The following is a 20173-nucleotide window of genomic DNA, read 5'->3' as shown; positions in this document are numbered from 1 at the left end:
CCGCGGGACTGAAGCGCGTCTCTTCCCTTCCGACTCGCGGGCGCGGGGCAGCATCCGTGCAGGAGAAAAATGGCTCTGGCTAAAGACTGGCAGACGGCGCGCAGACATGGACGCTAACGCTCCACGGTCCCGGAGAGAGGAAGGCGTGACGGGCCCCCGCGCGTGCCGCCGTTGCTCTGCGGAGGTAACGCGTTATGCACGGAGGGGACACGCTTTTGGGGCGCCGCGGCGGTTACTTTTGTGGCGCATTTGTAACGTTCGGGACGAGGGGGGGGGGGGGAGGCAAAGGGCCCCCGCGTTAGCTTAGGCGGTGTCTGCTCCCCCCCCCCCCCCCCAGTGCGTCGAGAGCACCGCTATATAAGACGCGGCGGGATAACGGGGAAGTTTTGCATGCGAGCGCGACTGGTGGTTCGTTCTTTGCACTAAATTGCGATCCCGTTGTGCGTCGCGGTTTGATGTGCATGCGCCAGTGATCCATGCAGGGGACGTGATGTAATGTGGTGTTTCTAATGTGTCCACAGGATTGCACACTTGCATGAGCGGCTCATATAAACTGTAGCTTGTCTGGTTCAGCAGGGCTTCTTCTTCTTCTGCTTCTTCTTCCCTCTTGCTGTCACTGCACCGCAGAGACCAGAGGAAATGGTAAGGACTTGATGTAAAGGTGAGCCCGACTGCCACAGGATGGTGTTCCTCCTTATGCAACAGTTTATTGTGAATATTGACTCAGATTTGGATATTCAAATGCATACTATACATGCTTTATTGTTTGTCAGTTTGCTGTCTTTGATCTTTTTCTTATTCTTCTCATTTTTGACTCTAGGAAAATCCTGAATGAAGACGGATGAGGAACCGTGATTTAAAAGAGAACAACAACAACAACAACAACAACAACAACAACAACAACGACAATAACAACAACATTGGAAAGGAGAAGATGACACATTCACAGCCTAAACCCACCAGCATAGTCTTCTCTAACAAAGCATTTACCTTCACATCATAATTTAATCTCTCTGGATTATACAGAAATAGCACATATATTTAGCCACTGACACTTTAGTATTTGTGGAGTTAAATCCTACTCTAGCCACATCGTTGGAGTTGACCAGCCACTGCTGGGACTCTTGCCGCTCCGACTGTTGGAGGCTTGGCTCTGGTGCCCATGTGCCAGTGAGTGGGAAATGTTCCAGTTTGGAAAGTATAACCTGGACATTATAGAGATGTTAAGTGGGCACCAGGCCCACCAGTTCAAAGGTCTGGGTTTAGATCGACAACTACAGCACCAACAGCAAGTGCAACTTCACCAGCATCCTCTGCAGCAGCAGCAGCAGCAGGCCGAGTCGTCCGGATCTCTTCTGTCTGGACTTGGCCTGGGCCCCCTGCAGGGTTCAAGAGGTAACGCCTTTTCTGATTCTGCCTCCATTTTTGCCAAGATGAGTGCCCCTCCTCCCCCACCTTTACAACAACAGCCTTCCTCATCTCAAAGCTCCCGTTCAAAGGCAAGCAAGATGAGCAGCAGCAGCTCGAGCCACTCTCCAGGCTACCCTCAGTTCCTGCGCTCTTTCCACACGTCTGAGGCAGCGCTAGCACAGGAACAGCTGCACTCGAGTGTAGGCCGCTTTGAGCCCTTTCCCGGGGGCAGTGGCAGCAGTGGGAGCACTGGGGGATTGGGAGGATTAGTAACATCAGCACCTCCACCTCCTCCTCTGCATTCTGGCCTTTCTATGTCCCAGGTGCCACCGGGGCCCCCGTCTTCTTCCCCTGCCTCTTCTACCTCTGTTGCCACCTCTAGTAGCAGTGCAGTCAGCTCTTTGGGACACCAGTTAGTTGGGTCTCAGTCTGATGCACGCAGCCTTCACCAACAGTTTAGCTGCATGTTAGCTGCTAATCAGTACTTTTTATCTGGGGTGCCTGCTAATGCAAGTTTAGAGCAATTTCTTGTACAAGGGACTCATAACCACTTAGGACTTAGTTTAAGTCAGGCAGGGGACAATAATTCTAGCCTTGCTCCACCTCCTGCTCTGCATAACTCCCATACACATGGCCACTCCACGCCCCAGCCCCATCAGACGTCACAGCAGGGTCCACACCAGCAGCAGCTCCCACCTCACGCCCTCTCCCATCCTCATCCCCATTCCCATCCCCACCATCCTCTTCACCCAAGCTCACAGTCCTCTTCTTTGAGTAGTTTTGACTTCCAAGGGATCCCCGTACTCTCATCTAATCAGATAGCTTCTTTAATGCAGCAAGAAAGTGGCCTGCCCCTCCCCTTACCACTACATTTGTCCTTATCTAAGGATGATGGTAAAGGGGAGGGCACTGGTGTTGGTAGCAGTAGTAGCAGCAGTAGGAGGAAGAAAGCAATGGCTGGATATTTGCCACAGAGAAAAGCTGACAGCACGAGTAACGGCAGCAGCCACGGGCACAATAGTCATAGTATTAATCTTACTAACGGAGGGGGGCTTAGTCATGGTCAACCCCCATCTTTAATTGGCAATGGGGTTGGTATGTCAAATATTGGGGGTGACCCCTCATCATCGTCATCTTCATCAGTAGTTTCTTCCTCCTCTGCTCCCTCTTCTACTGCTCCCTCTGCACTAGTCTCTGATTCTCACATTATTAAATGTGATAATCCGAGCTCAATGCAGTCCAACCCCTCAAATTCAGACACAGAGCTTGTATACGGTTGTTCAGATTGTGGCAAAAGCTTTCCTCACCTCTCTAGTCTACGCAGGCATTTACGCATGCATGAACCCACCACTGCAGGCACTAACAGTTCAAGTTCTATTCGCCCAAACCCCATCCACATAAAATCAGAGCCCGACCCGACCCTTCCTCATTCAACCCAAGAAGCGCCTCAGCCCCCGTCTAATTCCTGCCCGAGCCCAGACAAAATATTTCATTGTCCAGAATGTGGCAAAGGCTTTAAGAAAAAAGGCCACCTTCTGCAACATGGTGTAATACACTCGTCAGCGCGGCCATTTGGCTGCTCCACCTGTTCTCGGGCTTTTAATCGTAGAGAGTCATTGACACGGCATGAGAAGATACATGAGGAAAAGCCTTTCCGATGTCCTGCCTGTGGCCGTTCCTTCCGTGAGAGCACATCTCTGCTGAACCACGCGGCCTCAGGCACCTGCGGCAAGCCAGGTAGGGGCCACAAACAACGGAGCGGCAAAGTAGAAAGTGACGGTGAGGACAGAGGGGGTGGAGTTGGTAATGGAGGAGGGGGAACTTATCAAAGCAATACAGGGGGTATTTATGGGAAAACTGAGGAAGAAGAAGGTGTAATTATTGTGGGGGAAGGAGAACCAAAATCAGGTTTAGGATGTGATGGTCTTTATCAATCTGGACGGGGAGGGAATTCAAATGACAGGGACAGAACTGATGGTAAATACCCCACTGACTACTCTCGGAATCGTTACACAGGCTACCACGATGACCACCGTTCTCAAAGTAACCCATCTCCATGCTACTCTGGTGCCTCCCCCTGTGGGAGCGGGATGGCCGGCCCCGCTCTGAGAAAGGCACCCCTGGCACCAACTCTTCACCCACACACACAGGGCCACCCGCATCACCACCCGCAGCAACCGCCCCACCTGCCGTTGTCTTCCTTACTGGACGACTCTGAAGACGATGTCACTAGCTCCGTAAATCACGCTATCTCTGCCATTACTGCTGCAAATAGCGGCGGAACCAGAGGGGATGATAGGGGCGACATCATAGGGGGTCTTCTTGGAGGTCTTGGTTTAGGTCCCCTGGGTTCACCATCCTCGACGACAATGGATAACAAAACGTACAGACAAGTTGGCGAGCAAGAGGCTATGAGCAGTACACAAAACCCAAATGCCAAACCTAAGCGTCCTCGCAAACCTAGAGCCAAGAAAGTGCCCTCGGCCAACGAAGACCCCTCGAAACGTCGACAATACACCCAAAGAATGAGCACCGGCGGACTCCCACGCACCCATCTCTGTAGCGTCTGCGGTAAAGGCTTTGCGCGCCGCGAAACCCTGCGACGCCACGACCGCATTCACACCGGAGAAAAACCTCATCACTGCTCCGTCTGCGGCAAATATTTCAGAGAGGCCTTTCATTTAAGCAAGCATCAAACCGTCCACTCCGGTGCCAAAAATTATAAATGCACCATATGCGGAAAGGAGTTCGGCTATTCGCAAAGTCTTCGCCGGCACGGTAAACTCCACCAGAAAGGCGAGAATGAAGACGTGCCGACCAGACCCGCCACCGAAAATCTGAACAGCTTTAACCCGAACCCTCAATGTAGCGCGGTTCCAGACAGGAGCCAAAATCACGTCCCGAGCACATCCTCCTATTACTCCTATTCTCAAGACGTCAAGCCCCAAGAATCGCACCCCACCTCCCACGCGCCGGCCCCGCCTCGTCTCTACACCTGCGCGATATGCTGGAAGTCCTTCCGGCATCACTTCCACTTGACCGCTCACCACCAGACTGTCCACGACGGCGGGGGCGACAAGGTCTTCTCGTGCGAGGTGTGCGGCAAGTCGTTCGCGTACTCGAACAGCCTCACCCGGCACAAGCAGTCGCAGCACGGCATAACGCGCGGCGAATCGTCACAGCACCACGACAGCGGCAACAGGTCGGGAAACAACCAGAACGTGAGCGACGTTAACCAGGCGACGTCAGAGAACGAGGCCGCCACGAATGCGCTGCTTCAAATGGCGCCCTCCTCGGAGTCTCACGGAGGCCCGGTTTTGCCTATTGTCAGTCACAGTCACCAGCCGCCGCTGCCGCCTCCACATACACCAGCTGGCTACTCTCCCCTCTTTTACGACACTTCGACCAATGCACCAAATTATTCACAGCCTCTGCCCCCAAACTCCACAATCATGCCCCCGCAGCACCCCCACTCCCCCGCTGGTGTCAAAGGAGAGCACATTTACCCAGCGGGGTCCCGTAGCCACACGTTGCACACCACGGCCCCGTTCCAGCCCCTCACAGAATTACCCTCTGCCGAACATCACCATCTGCATCACCATCCCCATCAACCCCACCTTCATCCTCATATGTCAAACACGCAGTTGCAACAACGAGCAGATTGCAGAACTGATTTGTCGCAAGATAACGTAGAGCGGCACAAGAAGATAAAGAAAAAGTTCGACAGGCAAGATTGGAGTGAAGGAAAATGGGAAAATACAGTTAAACGCAATGCAAAGATGAAAATGATGAAAAAGTCGTGTTATTCAGTTAGCGGGCCGCCTCATAGCGAGCAAGCCCACAGACGCAAGAAAGTTCGGAACATAAGAGGGCACAAAGTTATGAACAGTGCAGAGATAAAAACACTGTCCTCCCTCAAAGTCCCAGTGAAACGTTTTGGCTGCCCAATATGTCCCAGCTCGGTGTTCTCACACAGAGCGGGGCTGCTCGTCCACACGGCAGCTAAACACACCCAAAAGGCCTTGACTGGTCAGGAGCGCCTGACCTGTCCTGTGTGTGGCAAACAGTCTAACGGACCAATGGCAGCCTTCGCTCACCGGGCCAAGCATTACACCAGAGGGACTTTCTCCTGCCGAAACTGCCGTCTGCGCTTCTGGAACGGCACGCTTCTTCATAGGCACAAAAGGTCCTGCCGACGCAGCGCTAAAGGCCTCCAGAAACCCAGTGTGAAGAAGACCAACAGCTCGGAGGCGGAGGGGGAGCCAGAAGATGTGCAGGGCAGCATGTCATTTTTATAGGGACCACGAGAAGAGAGGAGTGAGGGAGATATTAGTGTTCTCTCATAAAGTAGGAGCGGAGAGAAAAAGGCTTGTTTGCCTTTAAAAGAATTGCCTCTGTTGGTTTGTTTTCCTGAGTATTAGATTGAGTGTGTTAACAGCTACTGTAGATTCTAACCAGAAAATCTTCCAGATTGTGCTGAAAGCTGTTTTTAAGCCTTGACTGTTTCCTTTACCCCTTAAGTGCATTGACAATGTGCTTGGCTGACACTGTGCAGTTACTAGAAACGTTTAGGAGAAATGACCTGCTAATAATGTATCCTCATATAATAATAGACATCTTGCTACACCTCTTGCCGTATGATAAGTGTTTCTGCTGTGTACTTTGTCTTGTTGTTCACCTAGAGGCTGAAGACTTCCCTGAAAATGTACAGTGCATTTATTAGGAGTCTGGACTTGGAGACAAAACCTTTGATAGTATATCAGTGCATGTTTGTTCTCTGGTGAAGTTTTTGAAGAGGTTGTAAATCATTCCTACATTATGTGCTGATTTATTCAGTATTTCCCCAAGTTTACCCATGATTTGAAAAATCTTTTGGGCTCTGCATTTACATGTGATTTAATCACAGACTGTAATTCAGAATGCTGATATTAAACTGTATAAAAAAGCCTTTGCCAAAGTTAGAATGGTTACACAAAGCCACCATGTTCATTTGGTTAATATTGGTGAATTATTTTTGGGACTGCGACAGATCGAATGATGACAGTAATATTTATCTCATAATATATGTATGAGACATTATTTCTACAAAACTTTCACATGTGTTTAAAACAAGGACCTATAATAGCAATGTAATAATCCATGTATTTATATGTGTGTAATCCAGTCCTCACATCGTATAGGCTACTTAACCCCTTTTACTATTTGCTGAGTTGCAATCATCGCTCTGTCTTTAATTGTTTCTTTGTTTACATGTGTTCATACCATAATGCACTTTGGTTTAGTATGTTTCGATCACTTTCATTTACTCAAAAGTCAGTAGTTGAATATATTTCTGCAATGAATAAACTTTAAATGTAATAATGTATTTGTCTTTATTTGTCTACCACACACAGTTGTTTTAACATGAGGCTAGTTCTGAGCCTTATTGTTTACCTCAGTTCAATGATTAAAACAAGAGCCACCACAAGGGGGCGTTATTCAACTCACATGAACTCGTTGCCTGGTGAGGAGAGTGCCAGTCACATGGAGGCGCAGTGATCTGTGTGAGGCTGTTTACTAGTAGCAAGTCTTACACTGTAATGTATCTTCTCTCCATGTGGTCAGTCGGACAATGTTACTTTAAAAATAGACTGTTTGCTGAATTTTAGGCTATAAATTATTGGGTTTTGTCCCATTAACATCCAATGAAAATAATGAGTTATCACGTTCTGTCTAATGTATGACGAGCTCTAAATGCCAGCATCAACCTGAAGGCACTGGAGACACGCACTGGAGACACAACCATGTCCTCTCTAGTCTCCCTCCCCTAGACTAACATGTCCTCTTGAGACCAGCCGCACATGTGTCCTTCTGCCGCGCTGCACACGCACAAAGCAAGAGGGACATGTGCTTGCTACAGTGGACACTGGACAACAGCCTCGCGCTCAAATCGGTCTCACGCGGCCGTGGCATGCACAAGGGGAATCCGTGTGGGCGGGACCAGTCGACCTTATTTGCGGCCAATGGCGTCCTGGCGGAGGCGGAGTCAGGATAATGCACGGGCCAATCGGAGCCGGAGCCGCGAGCGGACAGCGCTCACATCACCGTGCACGGTACACGTGAGAGGGAACAGCTATTGTACACCGGGAGGCAACGTGCGGACGCGTCTCTCGTCCTGTAAAAACGATGCCTCACGTTTCAGTGGATTATCATCAAGTCGGTGCTAAGTGCGGCTACTTCACGTGCACAAACATCAAGAACATGACGGATATGTTCATGACGTGCACGAGGAGCACTCTGCGCACTTGAAATTACAACTAAATGACAAGTTTTGCAGTAATATTTAAATGTTCATAATCACACACGTTTGAGCTCTGGAAGTGAAAAACAGTTTAAATATAGAGTTTGGCCCCCCACAGACTAAACAAACTGTTTGTTCCTCGAGGTGTGGCACGCGGGGTGGGTGTGTCCCATCAATAATAATCCCCCCCCCCCCCCCCCCCCGTGGCTCCGCCCCCCTCGCGCTCCGCCGCTTGTTCCCGCGGGGGGCCCGTGACGTCAGGCGCGCCCCGTGTCTGCTCCAGCTGAGGCGGCTGAGGCTCTTGTGCTCGAGAGGACGCGCTCAAACCCCGAGCCCGTGCGCCCGTGACCGGATCCACCGGATGCGACACGCGAAAAGTACAGCGCCAGAGAGAGGAAGCAGCCCCGCCTCCTCCTCCTCCCGCCGCGGTGCACCGGAGCACCACCGACACAACTTGTCATTTGACCAGCCGCGGACTCTCGCTCTCGTCGCACTCGCGCCACTTCTTCTCTCGCATTTGTTTTGTTTTGACATCTTTTTGGTTGGTTGGTTTCGTGTCCTCCTCCACCTGTCATCGAGCTCCTCTGTTTCCCCCATTTGTATTATTCATTTTTATTGCATTTCTTTTTTTCTTTTTTTTTTTTTTTTTTTTTTTTTACTGCCGTTGCGTTTATTATGGACACTTCTGGCGTGACAGTCCCTCCCACCGACAGGGAATAATCTGCACAACACTTTGAACTCCTCTTGCTGCTGCTGCTGCTGCTGCTGCTGCTGTCGCCATGGACCGCGCGGATCAAAGTGTTTCTTCCCCGCGCTGAGCTCAGACACCTCCAGAGGAATAAAGCAGGTAAACGACAAGTTCTGGCCCCGGCGCGACAACTGCGTCATTATGTCTTGATTATTACACTTTTGTCTGTATTTTCCATATGCGCTCACATGGACCTGTCTCTCTCTCTCTCTCTCTCTCTCTCTCTCTCTCTCTCTCTCCCCCCCTCCTCCCCTCTTGTGCTTTGCCCTGCACACACAGCCGTCCAGCAGGCAAGACTTGTCCCATTGGCAGACTCTACCAGCGATTTTTCTTCAGCCCCTTCAGCCTCTCCTCCAGGTGACTCCCCCCCCCCCCCCCCCTTCAGCGCGGCCCGTGTGTCCAGTGCGTGTCCAGGCAGCTCTTAACGCAGACCCCGGAGATCCCGGCCAGTGCCAGCCACACAGTTTTGGAAGTTGCGCTCCAGCCTTTCAGCGGGGGGCCAACACAGCTCGATGGCAGGACTCAAATCCCTCTTGCAACACCCCATGAAGGGAGACCAACGCAGCAAGGCCCCGTGTGACTCCTCAAAAGGTATCAACAACGTCTCAAGCTTTTCAGATTAGAGCGTTTTCTTGGTTTAACCGCAGCGTGGGCATGGGTTTCGTCCAAACGTTCGAGCACTTTTTCCCGAGCGGATTCCTCAAATGTTTGGCGCGGCCCGGTTACCAGGTTTTGTTTAATGCCACAGTTTAGCCCAACCATCTGGTCCATCTGCGAATCTGCACGTGGGAGATTCAGAAGGTCTCCACCTGTCTCCGCGCCGAGATGGTCGCAGTTTTATCACCCAGTTACATTTCAGTTGGTTAAATGTTCTGTTGTTGTTGTTCTTTTCCCAGATAAAGAGTTGGATGCAGAATGCGGCATGAGGAGTGGAAGTGGACAAGCCGGCAGCAACAACAGTAATAGCTGTGGAGGAGGTGGAGGAGGTGGTGGTGGTGGAGGAGGAGGAGGAGGAGGAGGAGGAGGAGGCCACGGTGGAAACTTCAACCAGTTCCTGGGGCCTCTCTTGTGGGATCGCACGTTGCCTGCCGATGGGGGCCTCTTTCAGCTTCAGTACATGGACTTGGAGGAGTTTTTGACGGAGAACGGCATGGGGAGCGGCGGGCACGGCAACAACAACAACAACAACAGTTCCAGCGCCGCTCAGGTGCCGTCGCAGAGTCCCCAGTCGGCGGTGCCCAACCAGAGTTCCCAGTGCCTACCGCCCGCCTCGCCGCCATGCTCCACGTCCTCCTCGCCGTCGTCCCACCCCTCGTCCTCCCCGTCCCTCATCGGGCTGGAGGTGGCCCAGAGCATCAACAGCGGGAGCAACGACTGTTTGCACGGTGAGTTCCGAGTTCGCCGCCGCCGCACGCCGCCGCTTTCTACGACTCGCGAAAGGCGGTCGAGACGTGGCGAGGGCAGTGCGTTCGCCAAGGTTCTTCTGGGTAAAAAATGGACTAGCCAGAAGAGACGAGCTGTCCCCCCCGTGGCCCGTACGAAGCCAGCCAGGCCCAGCGACTCAATAAAAGTTCAACCAGAACCAAGGTTATGTGGCAGTCACTCCAACAATATAATGATTCAGCACTTTTAACTCTCCCGTGAGTTTAAAACCAGCACGTGAACAGCTCGCTCGAGACGCTCGGGGTCACGTTCGAACTGTCAGAAAGCGAGCGCAGCGCTTCCAACCAAACGATCTCGGGAGCATTGGCAAAGTTAGGGTTTCGACCGTGATTTCGCAGGCAAGAGAAAGGCAATTATTAATACGGCGCTGAATCAAAACATTGCCAAGAGCGAGCGGGGAGGGCGGGCGAGCGGGCGGTGGGTGGGTGGGGGGGAGCGAGAGAGGCGCTCAGTGTGCTCAGATGCGTGTCTTTAAATCTCTCCCTGCTTCACACGCCACGGCCATGTGCACGCGTCGGGACACGTGCGGAGGCTAGAGCCAGGGAACAGGGGCAGGGCCAGAGGACGGGGAGGGGGAGGAGCCGAGAGGGAGAAGGATGAGCGCAGAAACAGGAAGAGGTGTTTTCAGCTGCTGCACTGGAAACTAATCATTTCAGCACAGCAATGAATGATTTGAACGCTCCGAGCGGTATCGTTGCGTTTAGGCCTTGTTTAACCGGAAAAGTTCCATTTGGAGCCGACAAGACGAATGATTCAAGGCGAACTGTGTGAAATAAAGACGGTTTACGCTGCTTGTGCAAAACTGTCTTTGACTGTTGCTATAATCGTGTAATAATGTGTGTTTCGAGAGGACAGCGATGTGGGCAAAGTTATTCTAAAGGCTACTTAGAATATGTTGAAATGCTCACAAGTCAAACATAGACACACAAAAACAAGACTATGAGATGTGTCCTGAAGTCTGCAAACATAAGCCAGTCTGAGCTGCTTACACTGTTTAGTTTAGGCCCTTAAAGCGATGTAAATAGTGTTCTGGAGCGGTGGAAGTGGACGTTTACTGACAAACCTCGTATTAGATTTGTGTGAAATGCTGGACACGGTGTAATCCCCTTTGTCTGCTTGGTTTGGAGTCCTTGTGAACGTGAGAGCTTGTTTTTTTGTTGTTATACAGAGATTACTCATGTGATGGTTCCTCATCTGCTGAAGCTTGTGACCTGTTCACAAGGTTTTCTCTAACAATAGGAAATGTTGCACTGACACGGTGCTGCTTTTGAAACCATAGTTAAAGATTCAAAATGAGTTTAAGAGTGAGTTTAGCCGCAGAACACACACGTTACAATGGACTGTGATTGTCAGCCTGTTTACACATGACATTGCTTGGCTATTTTGAGGTTATGATTCAGAATTCAGTCTGTTTGAAAAGTCCAAAGCGAAGGAGGGTGTGTGACCGGGCCACACACAGTTGTATCATGGGCCTTCTCTGTGATCAGCTTGTGTGCTTTAGATGTACATGAGACTTGTGAGGAGCTGGCAGCCTAAGGCACACTGTTGCATAAAGTGCTCTAATGTACAGCCCTATACTGGCCTCACTTACACAAACTGGTTTAAAGGGGAGGGGTTAAATTGCATAGCATTTTCCCATATGTCTTGTGTGTGTCTTGAGTGTAGCTTGTGGATTAAACTTTGCCTGACACAAGAAGGGTTCATTAAAATGTCAAATACTAAAGCAGCACATTTGATAATACACTCGAGTATTTTCTTGTGGGCAGGACTGACTGTCATAAGAGAAAGAGTGGTAGTCTGTGGTAAATGTGTGTCTGCACCTTCATTTCCTCAGGGGGTTCTTTATAAGGCTGTTTTGGAAATGTCCTCAGTGCAATCAGTTAAGACCATGGCTGAGGCAGAGGAATAATAGGAATGTTGTTTGTTGCTCCTTGTGAGAGAAGCAACGCTCTGCTGCCATCTAGTGGCTGAAACAGATTTTCTTGAAGAATTGAGCCGCCTGCAACCATTTGTAATTGTCGATTGTGTTTTTTTTTCAGGGAGCCAGTCCAGTATTGGTGATTCGTGCGAGTCCCCGTCCTCCTCCTCGTCCTCCTCGTGCCCTCCTCTGCTCACGCCCACGGGCAGCGGGCCGGACCCGATGGGGATGTTCGACATGGAGGGCTCAGAGATGGACATGGACATGTCCGAAGGCTCGCAGCAGTCTTTCGACCCCCGGAGGCATTCGTTCAGCGAAGAGGAGCTCAAGCCACAGCCTATGATCAAGAAGGCTCGCAAGATCCTGGTGCCAGATAACTTAAAGGTGAGATTAAAGTTAGCTTTGTGTAGGTCAAATATGTTTCATGTTGAGGTTTTGTCTGGATCAGCTTGAAACAGAGCAATCTCCGTACGACAAACAGTTGATGCTCCCAGGCCACGTTGTAGTTGAATAAATGCCAAATCGAACCCTCCACCAGAAAAGTTCAATTCAGCACCTTTGAAATATTGAATAATTGTAATTAAAACAGTTAACTTGAGATAATTAAACTATTTAATTTGACTTTAAACCTTTATAACGCTAGAAAACACTTCATTTAAGGGTTATTAGTTCAGTAAAAGAAATCACCAAAGCTTAAAAGGGGACACGTGATTCCAGGCGTTGGAATAGTAAAGTGTAGTAGTTGTACTTGTATAGTATTGAGGAACAAGTAGTTACATGGTCTTTTTTAAACTGTATTACTTATATCTGTCGACGATATGAAATGACACCCGCTTCTGCGTTTCCCCTTCAGGACGAAAAGTACTGGACCAGGAGATACAAAAACAACGAGGCGGCCAAGCGCTCCCGAGACGCCCGGCGCCTCAAAGAGAATCAAATAACTGTGCGCGCCGCGTACCTGGAGCGGGAAAACGCCGCGCTCCGGCAAGAGGTGGCCGAGATGCGGAAGGAGCTGGGCCGCTGCCGCAACATCCTCAGCAAATACGAAAACCGCCTGGGCGACCAGTGAGCCAGACAGACACGCCCGGGACAAGCTTGATTCAGTCTGAACATTGCATTTGGGTGAATCAATGGACTAAAATGACGGGGGGGATGATGATGATGATGATGGTGGTGATGATGGTGATGAAGATGTTGAATGTACCAGAGGAGATCGTTTATTGAAGCTCAGGTGTCTTGTTTTGTCAAGGTGTCAACTCTTAAAGCGCGACAGATCGAGGAGATAATTTAACCGATGAAAGATGTGACTTTTAAGAGTTTTGCTATTGGAAAATGTATATTTTTATAATACTTCAGAATAATTAGCGGGAGAGCCAATTTGAAGAGTAATTTTGTATATTTTCTACATGACGGGGCATAGCGAGGGATATACTATAGTGAATATCTTTTAGTATAGTCGAATAAGGAGCTGATTAGCCATCGAGTGTATTTTCGAACATTCTTACGAGTCAGAAGGCAACGGCAGGGCTGAGGATGCAATTAACTTTTGTAATATAGAGAGCGAAAATTATGTTTAAACTGTTTAGATGAACGTTTTTGTTGATTTGACGTAAGCACTTAACTTTATCCGCTCCTTCCCCCGTCACCCGGATCGAGCGCGGGAAGAAAGAAAGATACTGTGTGTACAATCCGACACTACTATATTACAATATTGACCAGTCAGTGTTTTTCCATAGAGTTTCTTCTTCTTCTTTTTTTTTTAAACTACCGACTTGTAACAACGTGTACAAAGGATTTCGTTCAAACGCGTGGTACATTTTCAAGAAGCACCCGCACGTGTACAATTCTCTCTCGTATCTCGGACGTGAAAAAGCCTGTTGAGATTCTCCCTGATTTTAGTCCATATACAATATTCAGTTTATTGATGCTCTTTCCCAATTGTAGTTTGGTTTAAGGGTTTGTCAGTGTTGTATCAATTTCTGCAATCCTGATTTTCCATTTACGTATTTTTACTGTTTTAATTATCTACATGAGATTGAATATTGTATGTATTTTGGGCCTACACTGTTTCTGTGTATTTATATTCTATGACCTGGGCTAATTCATCCCAGCGACCGGAATAGACTTCATTTTTCTCAAATTTCTGTGAGAGACTAAAGCCAAAAGTTCCTATATTGTTCCACAGCTTGTTGCTACCTATAAAGCTATTTTTTCAGTACATTGTAATTGATATATAACTTTATACTGTATGTATAAGCTTGACCTGCGCACGGTCCCGGTACACCACGTCACGAGCGGCGGGCGGGGCGGGTGGGTGGGGGAGCGGGCCGCCAGCGCAATTCTGAACCCCTCACGTCCAAGCATTACTGCTAGTATCAATGTTATGGTTAATTCCCCCTTTTCAATGTGGCTCCTCTGTGTTACTGCCTTTTCTTTGGAAGGATCGTAAAGCAGAGCGACTTTAAACGGGAAAAGTCCATAATTCCTTAGTGCATTTTCTCCTTTAACCTAACTTCAGATGACTAAAGAAGTGGCTCGCTGGTTTGAGACTTTATTTACAAATGGGTTCCTCGGTCGTGCGTGCAGAAAGCGCACTTCTGTCTTGTTTTTTTTCCTGTATCCCCCCACGCCCCGCCCCCCCGCAGCCACCTCGCGGAGTGATCGCTAGTGATCGCGCCTCCAATGTCCTCACAGATGTGGTTGATGAATCTTGTTGTTGATCTCTACTTGAACTACAACTGTCCTGCTGTATCAGTGGCGTCAGTGATGCCCGGCCTGTGTAATTCCGGGCATCTGGATGTAGTTGAGATTTCCCCCCCCAAAAACACCAATAAAAGATTGTTCTCATTCACCCGTGTGGGCTTATTTGTTGAAACACTCCGGCGCTCAGACTGTTTAATGTAGTGCAAATGAAGTGAACGGTCACCAGACGCCTGTTCGCGCCGATAACATCTCACATTGTGTTCATTCCTCTGCAGAGCCAATCACTTTTCTTCTTGCACAAGGTTTGTTCTCATGGGCATTCAGCCACAATCTTTCCCCTGACATTAAAAATAGTCTGTATTGACTGAGATGTGGTCATAACTTGAGATAAATTCTAAATACTGAGGAGGAATTCAAAAGTAAGGCACAAACAGCATCAGGAACATGATGTGCTGCTTGGTTGTTTCTTCCTGTTTGTTTCCGTGCGGCTCCGACAAACACGGGGCCACATCAGCTCATTTATCAACCCGAGAATAAATTGGGTGAAAGGTCCTTTTATTGCAGGATCGTTTTTCTAATTCATTGCTTTCCAACATGAACCAGATGTGTGCTCCTGGGCTGCACCCTCCTTCCCCTCACTCCCACTCCTGCCCCCAGCCCCTCCATACACCCCCACCCACAGCACAGCACCCTTAAAAGTGCTGCCTGTTTTGTCCCTCCTTCAGACGGGACTGACTCTCGAGGATGGACTGTGCCCTGCTGCTGCTGTCCCTGTGGGCCCTGGCGGGGAGTGCGTCTCTGCAGACTGCAGGTAAGTCGCTTTACACCTGGAGGAGCGGGGAGCGTGCTCAGTGGCTCCCGGGCCACTGTGGACTAATGAGCGCCGACCTTTGCCTCGGCTTATACTTTTCAATTAACTCAGTCAGTGCACAGCTGGCCTCTTGGCATGAGCCGCAGGCGTGAGCAGACGGTCACATGGCCAGGTGTGTACGGGACGTCCCGCTGCTGCATGTGTGGTTGAGCTGGTCACTGTGCTGCACTGTAACACATGTTTTCATTCTGAGAAGTGAAGGATGAGGAACCGGGGCCCCCTCTGCCTCCCCTCTGCCTCCCCTCTGCCTCCCCCTGCCTCCCCCCCTCACAAATGTTCTGTACATTGTGGGTGTGTCGGTACTGTATACATGTATGAGGTATGTGTGAGTGTGAGGGTGAACATATGGAACAGCTTCAGACTGTACAGGCCACAGACAAGGCCCGGCTTATCTCTTTCCTTCAGAACATCACACGCCCTTTGACCTCCTTGCAGGGCCTGGATGTGTTGACCACCCACAGTGATCCTGCCTGTTCCTAAAGACGAGAAACAGAGCAGAATTGGGGCACTAAATGTCATTGTCGGCGCGCAGAGTTAACGAGGGTCATCTGAACTCTCGTGTGTGCTTTGGCCGCAGGTCTGTGTCCGGAGAGGCTGCTGGGGCAGGAGCGGAGGAGGACCTGCCCCCGGACGTGCACTCTGGACCAAGACTGTGGCAGCAAGCGCCAGTGTCTGTGCGACGGCCAGTGTGGGCTCAGCTGTGTGGCTCCAGGTAACTGTCTGTGCGAGTGTTGTCACAGGCCTGGTTGAACTGCGAGTGTTTGCGCTCACAGCTGTGCCAACATACATCTGTGTGGGCCGTCTGCAGCAAAATAAAGGCTTGAGAAGCTTCCCAATGCGGCTCGTGTTGTGGAGCGTTGCCAAAGATCATTTTTTATTATTGTGTGAACAGGGCAATTCACATGGACTGGAGCGACAGCGACGGCCGCATTACAGCTCTTTTGTGTCGTTTTCTGCTTTAGTTTAGGGGTTAAGTTCACTTGACACATGACATCAGTTCAAAATTGAAGTGGAGGTCAGAATTTTATGGCAGAATTTACGCTTTGTTAGTTCAAATGCAGATGTTTTGACCTGGTTTAGGGTTAAAAACTCTGCAAATGAAACAAAAACTGACATAATATCAATTCAGAGTTGACAGAAATAGTATTTTCCACTTTAAATCAAGTAGAACAGGCCTGGCCCTCAGTGCTGGTGAGTAACAAAGTACAAAAGTAAAAGTACCGTGCTTAAGTAACATTTTAGTTATCTGTATTTTACTTAAGTATGTTTTTCAGTGGATACTTGTTACTTTTACTTCAACACATTTGAGAGCAGGTATCTGTATTTCATTAAATGTTTTAACTGGACTGAAAAGTAGAAAGTACTTGAGGAGTTACTTTCAGAACGTTCATGGAGGCATCCTGACTCAAGCGTTTCAAGTCTCACCTTGGAACAAATAATATACATGAAATCCCCTTGAAAAACTGTGAAATTGATTTGATTTCCTTCTGTTTTTTAATATGATTCTTTCATTCTACCGGAGCGATTTCTTCATCCCGAACCTGTCCTTTTCACATCAGTGGCCTCCTCGAGCACTTCTTCCACCACAGCGTTCCCTCCGTCAGAACCATCAAACCCCACACAGCCGTGACCTCAGCCTACGTCAGTGTGAAGTGCAGCTCGGCGCCTTAAACTCACTGTTTGTGTGTTTACTTCAGGCCGGACGTGTCCTTGGCCTCTTCCTGTGGCAGAGAACGCTGACTTGCGCCTGCTGTCACCCACTCACTCCTTCTCCGCTCTGCTCGAAGTGCGCTGCAAACCCGGCTTCACTCTGTCCAGTGGCTTGGATGCGGTTATTCGCCGTTGCCAAGGCGACAGACAGTGGAGCGGGGATGAGCCCACTTGCACAGGTGAGACCCAAACCCAATACAACAAAGTGCCTCTCACTGAAACTCAGTAAACGTGCTTATATTCTGGTGAAGTTTATCATTGTGACATAGTTAGAGGTAATTCCACAACTGTTACCTAGCAACCACAATATAAACAAGGGTCTAAATCCATATAAATCACACAGTGGTTATAATTTGACACGTGATAATACCTGATCGTACCTTTATTTTGTCAAACGATTGTTTAAACTATCAGAAAATGGTCAGTTTGGTATAAATTGTTCCTGTGTTTTTGATGGAAAGTCGCTTGTTGATGACATCACAGAGAGATTTTTGAACTCCGCTCTACTTCCTGTCATTTTAAACTTTTATTTTTCAAATTGTAAATTTTATATATATATATATATATATATATATACAAATTTTGACTGATGTAAAACTATGATTTCTTTCTATATATATATATATATATATGTGTGTATATATATATATATATGTGTATATGTATATATATATATATTATATATATATATATTATATATATATATGTATATATATATATATATGTGTATATGTGTATATATATATATGTGTATATATGTATATATATATATATATATATATATATATGTGTGTATATATATGTGTGTATATATATATATATATATATATACATATATGTATATATATATATATATATATATATATATATATATATATATATAATATAATATATATATATTATATATATGATAAGAAAAACACCAGAACCTGCCAAATGCACTTTAAAGGAGCATTATGTATAATCAGCTCGTTTCCATGGAGATTTGTTTGCGCCGCCTGGAATGTTCCACACTATGACATTGAACTTATATATCACTTATTCTAATTCTAATCTGATGAAAATACAGTCACTTACTTGGGTTCATGGAAACATAATGCCACACTGTGGAACATTTCAGACAAAGCAACGGCATCTCCATGGAGACAAACAGGTGGTGGACCCTTCACCAGAATAAAGGCATAAAAAAGCAAAAGAAACAGCAGTGTCCCACGAGAACAACATAAGACGTATTATGAATAGTAAATTATGATAAAAGTGTTTATGTTCACAATACAATCTGTTTATGATCTTATTCCTCTACATTTAAGGTTATTTAAATGACAGGATTTTGCTGTTTAATAATAAATAAAGAATAATAATCAGATTTTTGACCAGAGCCACTGTCTGATTTAAATATGATTTAATGTGAAAGGTCAAACTTTAAATAATGCAATGTCAGATATTTTAAAAGAATAGACCACAACATTTAGAAAACTAGCATAAAACACAGATGTCCAAATAATGTAATGTAATAATGAGATATTCCTTTTATTGTCCACACATGGGGAAATTTTATTGTTGCAACGCAGGTAGATACAGAGGAAAAGGACAGATCACTTACAGGAAGTTTAAAAAAAACAGAATTAATAGAAGAACTCTTATAAACAAAACTCTTAAAGACAAAACCTCTCATTTCCTAATAAGGAATGGAGGGGGAAAATAAAGATAAAATCAAATAAAATTAAATAATCTTACATAAGACAAGATAATACTAATAATAATGGTAAAATAAACACTCTATTTTCATCCGATTGTAGAAGAATGTCGTCTTATTCACGGTGGGAAGAGAAGCACTGTTGTTCCTCATGCAGTAAACTCTGAGAAGTACAACTCGTATATAAAAAGTACTGACTGCCCTTTAACTTTATCTCTGATCATTGCACTATTTAATCACAGCTCCATCTCAACGCTCAAACGTCCTGCACATTGTGGCACCAGGAAATGATTCATCCTCACAGTGAAACTCAAGAGAGCTGCTGGATGAGAATCTGCAGCGCTGAGACGCCAGTCTTGTTGTCATAGCAACGAGTGAAATTGTAAAAACGGTGATAAAAATGAAAAGGGAAAAAAACCGAGGCACAAAATCTCGATGCTATGATGTTCGCTTGTTTCAGTTATGTAATAAGAACGCATATTGTGATTGGCCCTTGAGTACTTTTACTTTGATATCTCATGTTTTAGCACTTTAAATAATAGAAAATGTATAGAAAAGTATATAAAATAAAGGGTTTGAGGGAACCTTTTGTACCTTTGAAGTCATAAGTGTTGTCTGCTCTTATAAAGCACAACTCCAGGTCTGTTTTTAATGAGGAAACGCGTGATTAAAAGCTTAAAAACAAAGTAAATTTAGCGTAACACGTGCCCTTTAGCAACGATGGACCAATGACCACCGGATGCACGAGCGGTTTGATTCCAGCTGTCCTTGGGCAAGACACCAGCCCGTGTCTGGATGTGTGGGTGACGGTGACGACGGCGATGAGTCTGTGGCTGTTACCTGCTCGTCTCCATGGAGATAAGAGCTGCTATGCTTGATGGAACTGAACATTCCAGGAAAAGCAATAAGATCTCCATTGAGACGAGAGGCTGTGGTCATCATGGTCGTTCAGCAGTGACTCGTGCTCTCACTGGAATGACCTGGAAACACAAGCATGAGCAGCTATTGTACATGTACCTTTAGCTCAGCTGCACTTACTTTAGTACTAGTACTTTTACTTGTACTTTCACCTGAGTAAAAGGGTTTTGGCTTTTGTTCTTTAGTCTAGGTAGAGTTCACAATTGCACATTCACCACATCAAAATAGGGACTAAACCCAAGATAAACTCGGACTAAACCAGGACTAAACCCAAGATAAACTCGGACTAAACCAGGACTAAACCCGAAGATAAACTCGGACTTGGACTGGACCAGGACTAAACCCAAGATAAACTCGGACTAAACCAGGACTAAACCTGAAGATAAACTCGGACTAAACCAGGACTAAACCTGAAGATAAACTCGGACTAAACCAGGACTAAACCTGAAGATAAACTCGGACTAAACCCCCGACTA

General features: G+C 47.3%; 3 protein-coding genes across 3 annotated transcripts in view; all 3 read left to right on the top strand.

Moving 5' to 3' along the window:
- Positions 1-890: 890 nt before the first annotated feature.
- Positions 891-6772, top strand: LOC140373867 (uncharacterized). The gene is made up of 2 exons (XM_072460565.1): positions 891-1395; positions 3427-6772. Exons 1-2 carry the CDS (start codon positions 1182-1184, stop codon positions 5706-5708), a joined length of 2496 nt encoding a protein of 831 aa, XP_072316666.1. The 5' UTR covers positions 891-1181; the 3' UTR covers positions 5709-6772.
- A 588-nt stretch (positions 6773-7360) lies between these two features.
- Positions 7361-14650, top strand: dbpb (D site albumin promoter binding protein b). The gene is made up of 5 exons (XM_072461507.1): positions 7361-7434; positions 8869-9029; positions 9335-9823; positions 11921-12183; positions 12653-14650. The coding sequence occupies exons 1-5, from the start codon at positions 7361-7363 to the stop codon at positions 12866-12868; spliced, it is 1203 nt and encodes a 400-aa protein (XP_072317608.1). The 3' UTR covers positions 12869-14650.
- Positions 14651-15177: 527 nt separating this feature from the next.
- ntd5 (ntl-dependent gene 5) overlaps positions 15178-20173 on the top strand; it is a 17551-nt gene continuing 12555 nt past the window's right edge. Inside the window, exons 1-3 of the mRNA XM_072460960.1 lie at positions 15178-15313; positions 15951-16085; positions 17071-17262. Of these exons, the coding sequence (XP_072317061.1) occupies positions 15247-15313; positions 15951-16085; positions 17071-17262 (394 nt within the window). The 5' untranslated portion in view covers positions 15178-15246. The remainder of the gene's footprint in view (positions 15314-15950; positions 16086-17070; positions 17263-20173) is intronic.

The sequence above is a fragment of the Eucyclogobius newberryi genome, unplaced genomic scaffold, assembly GCF_026437365.1.
Source record: "Eucyclogobius newberryi isolate DKJ021-1_F unplaced genomic scaffold, fEucNew1.0.hap1 SCAF_3, whole genome shotgun sequence".
Classification (NCBI taxonomy): domain Eukaryota; kingdom Metazoa; phylum Chordata; class Actinopteri; order Gobiiformes; family Gobiidae; genus Eucyclogobius; species Eucyclogobius newberryi.
The sequence above is the reverse complement of the archived record's forward strand: the minus strand, read 5'-3'. Positions and strand labels throughout refer to the sequence as shown.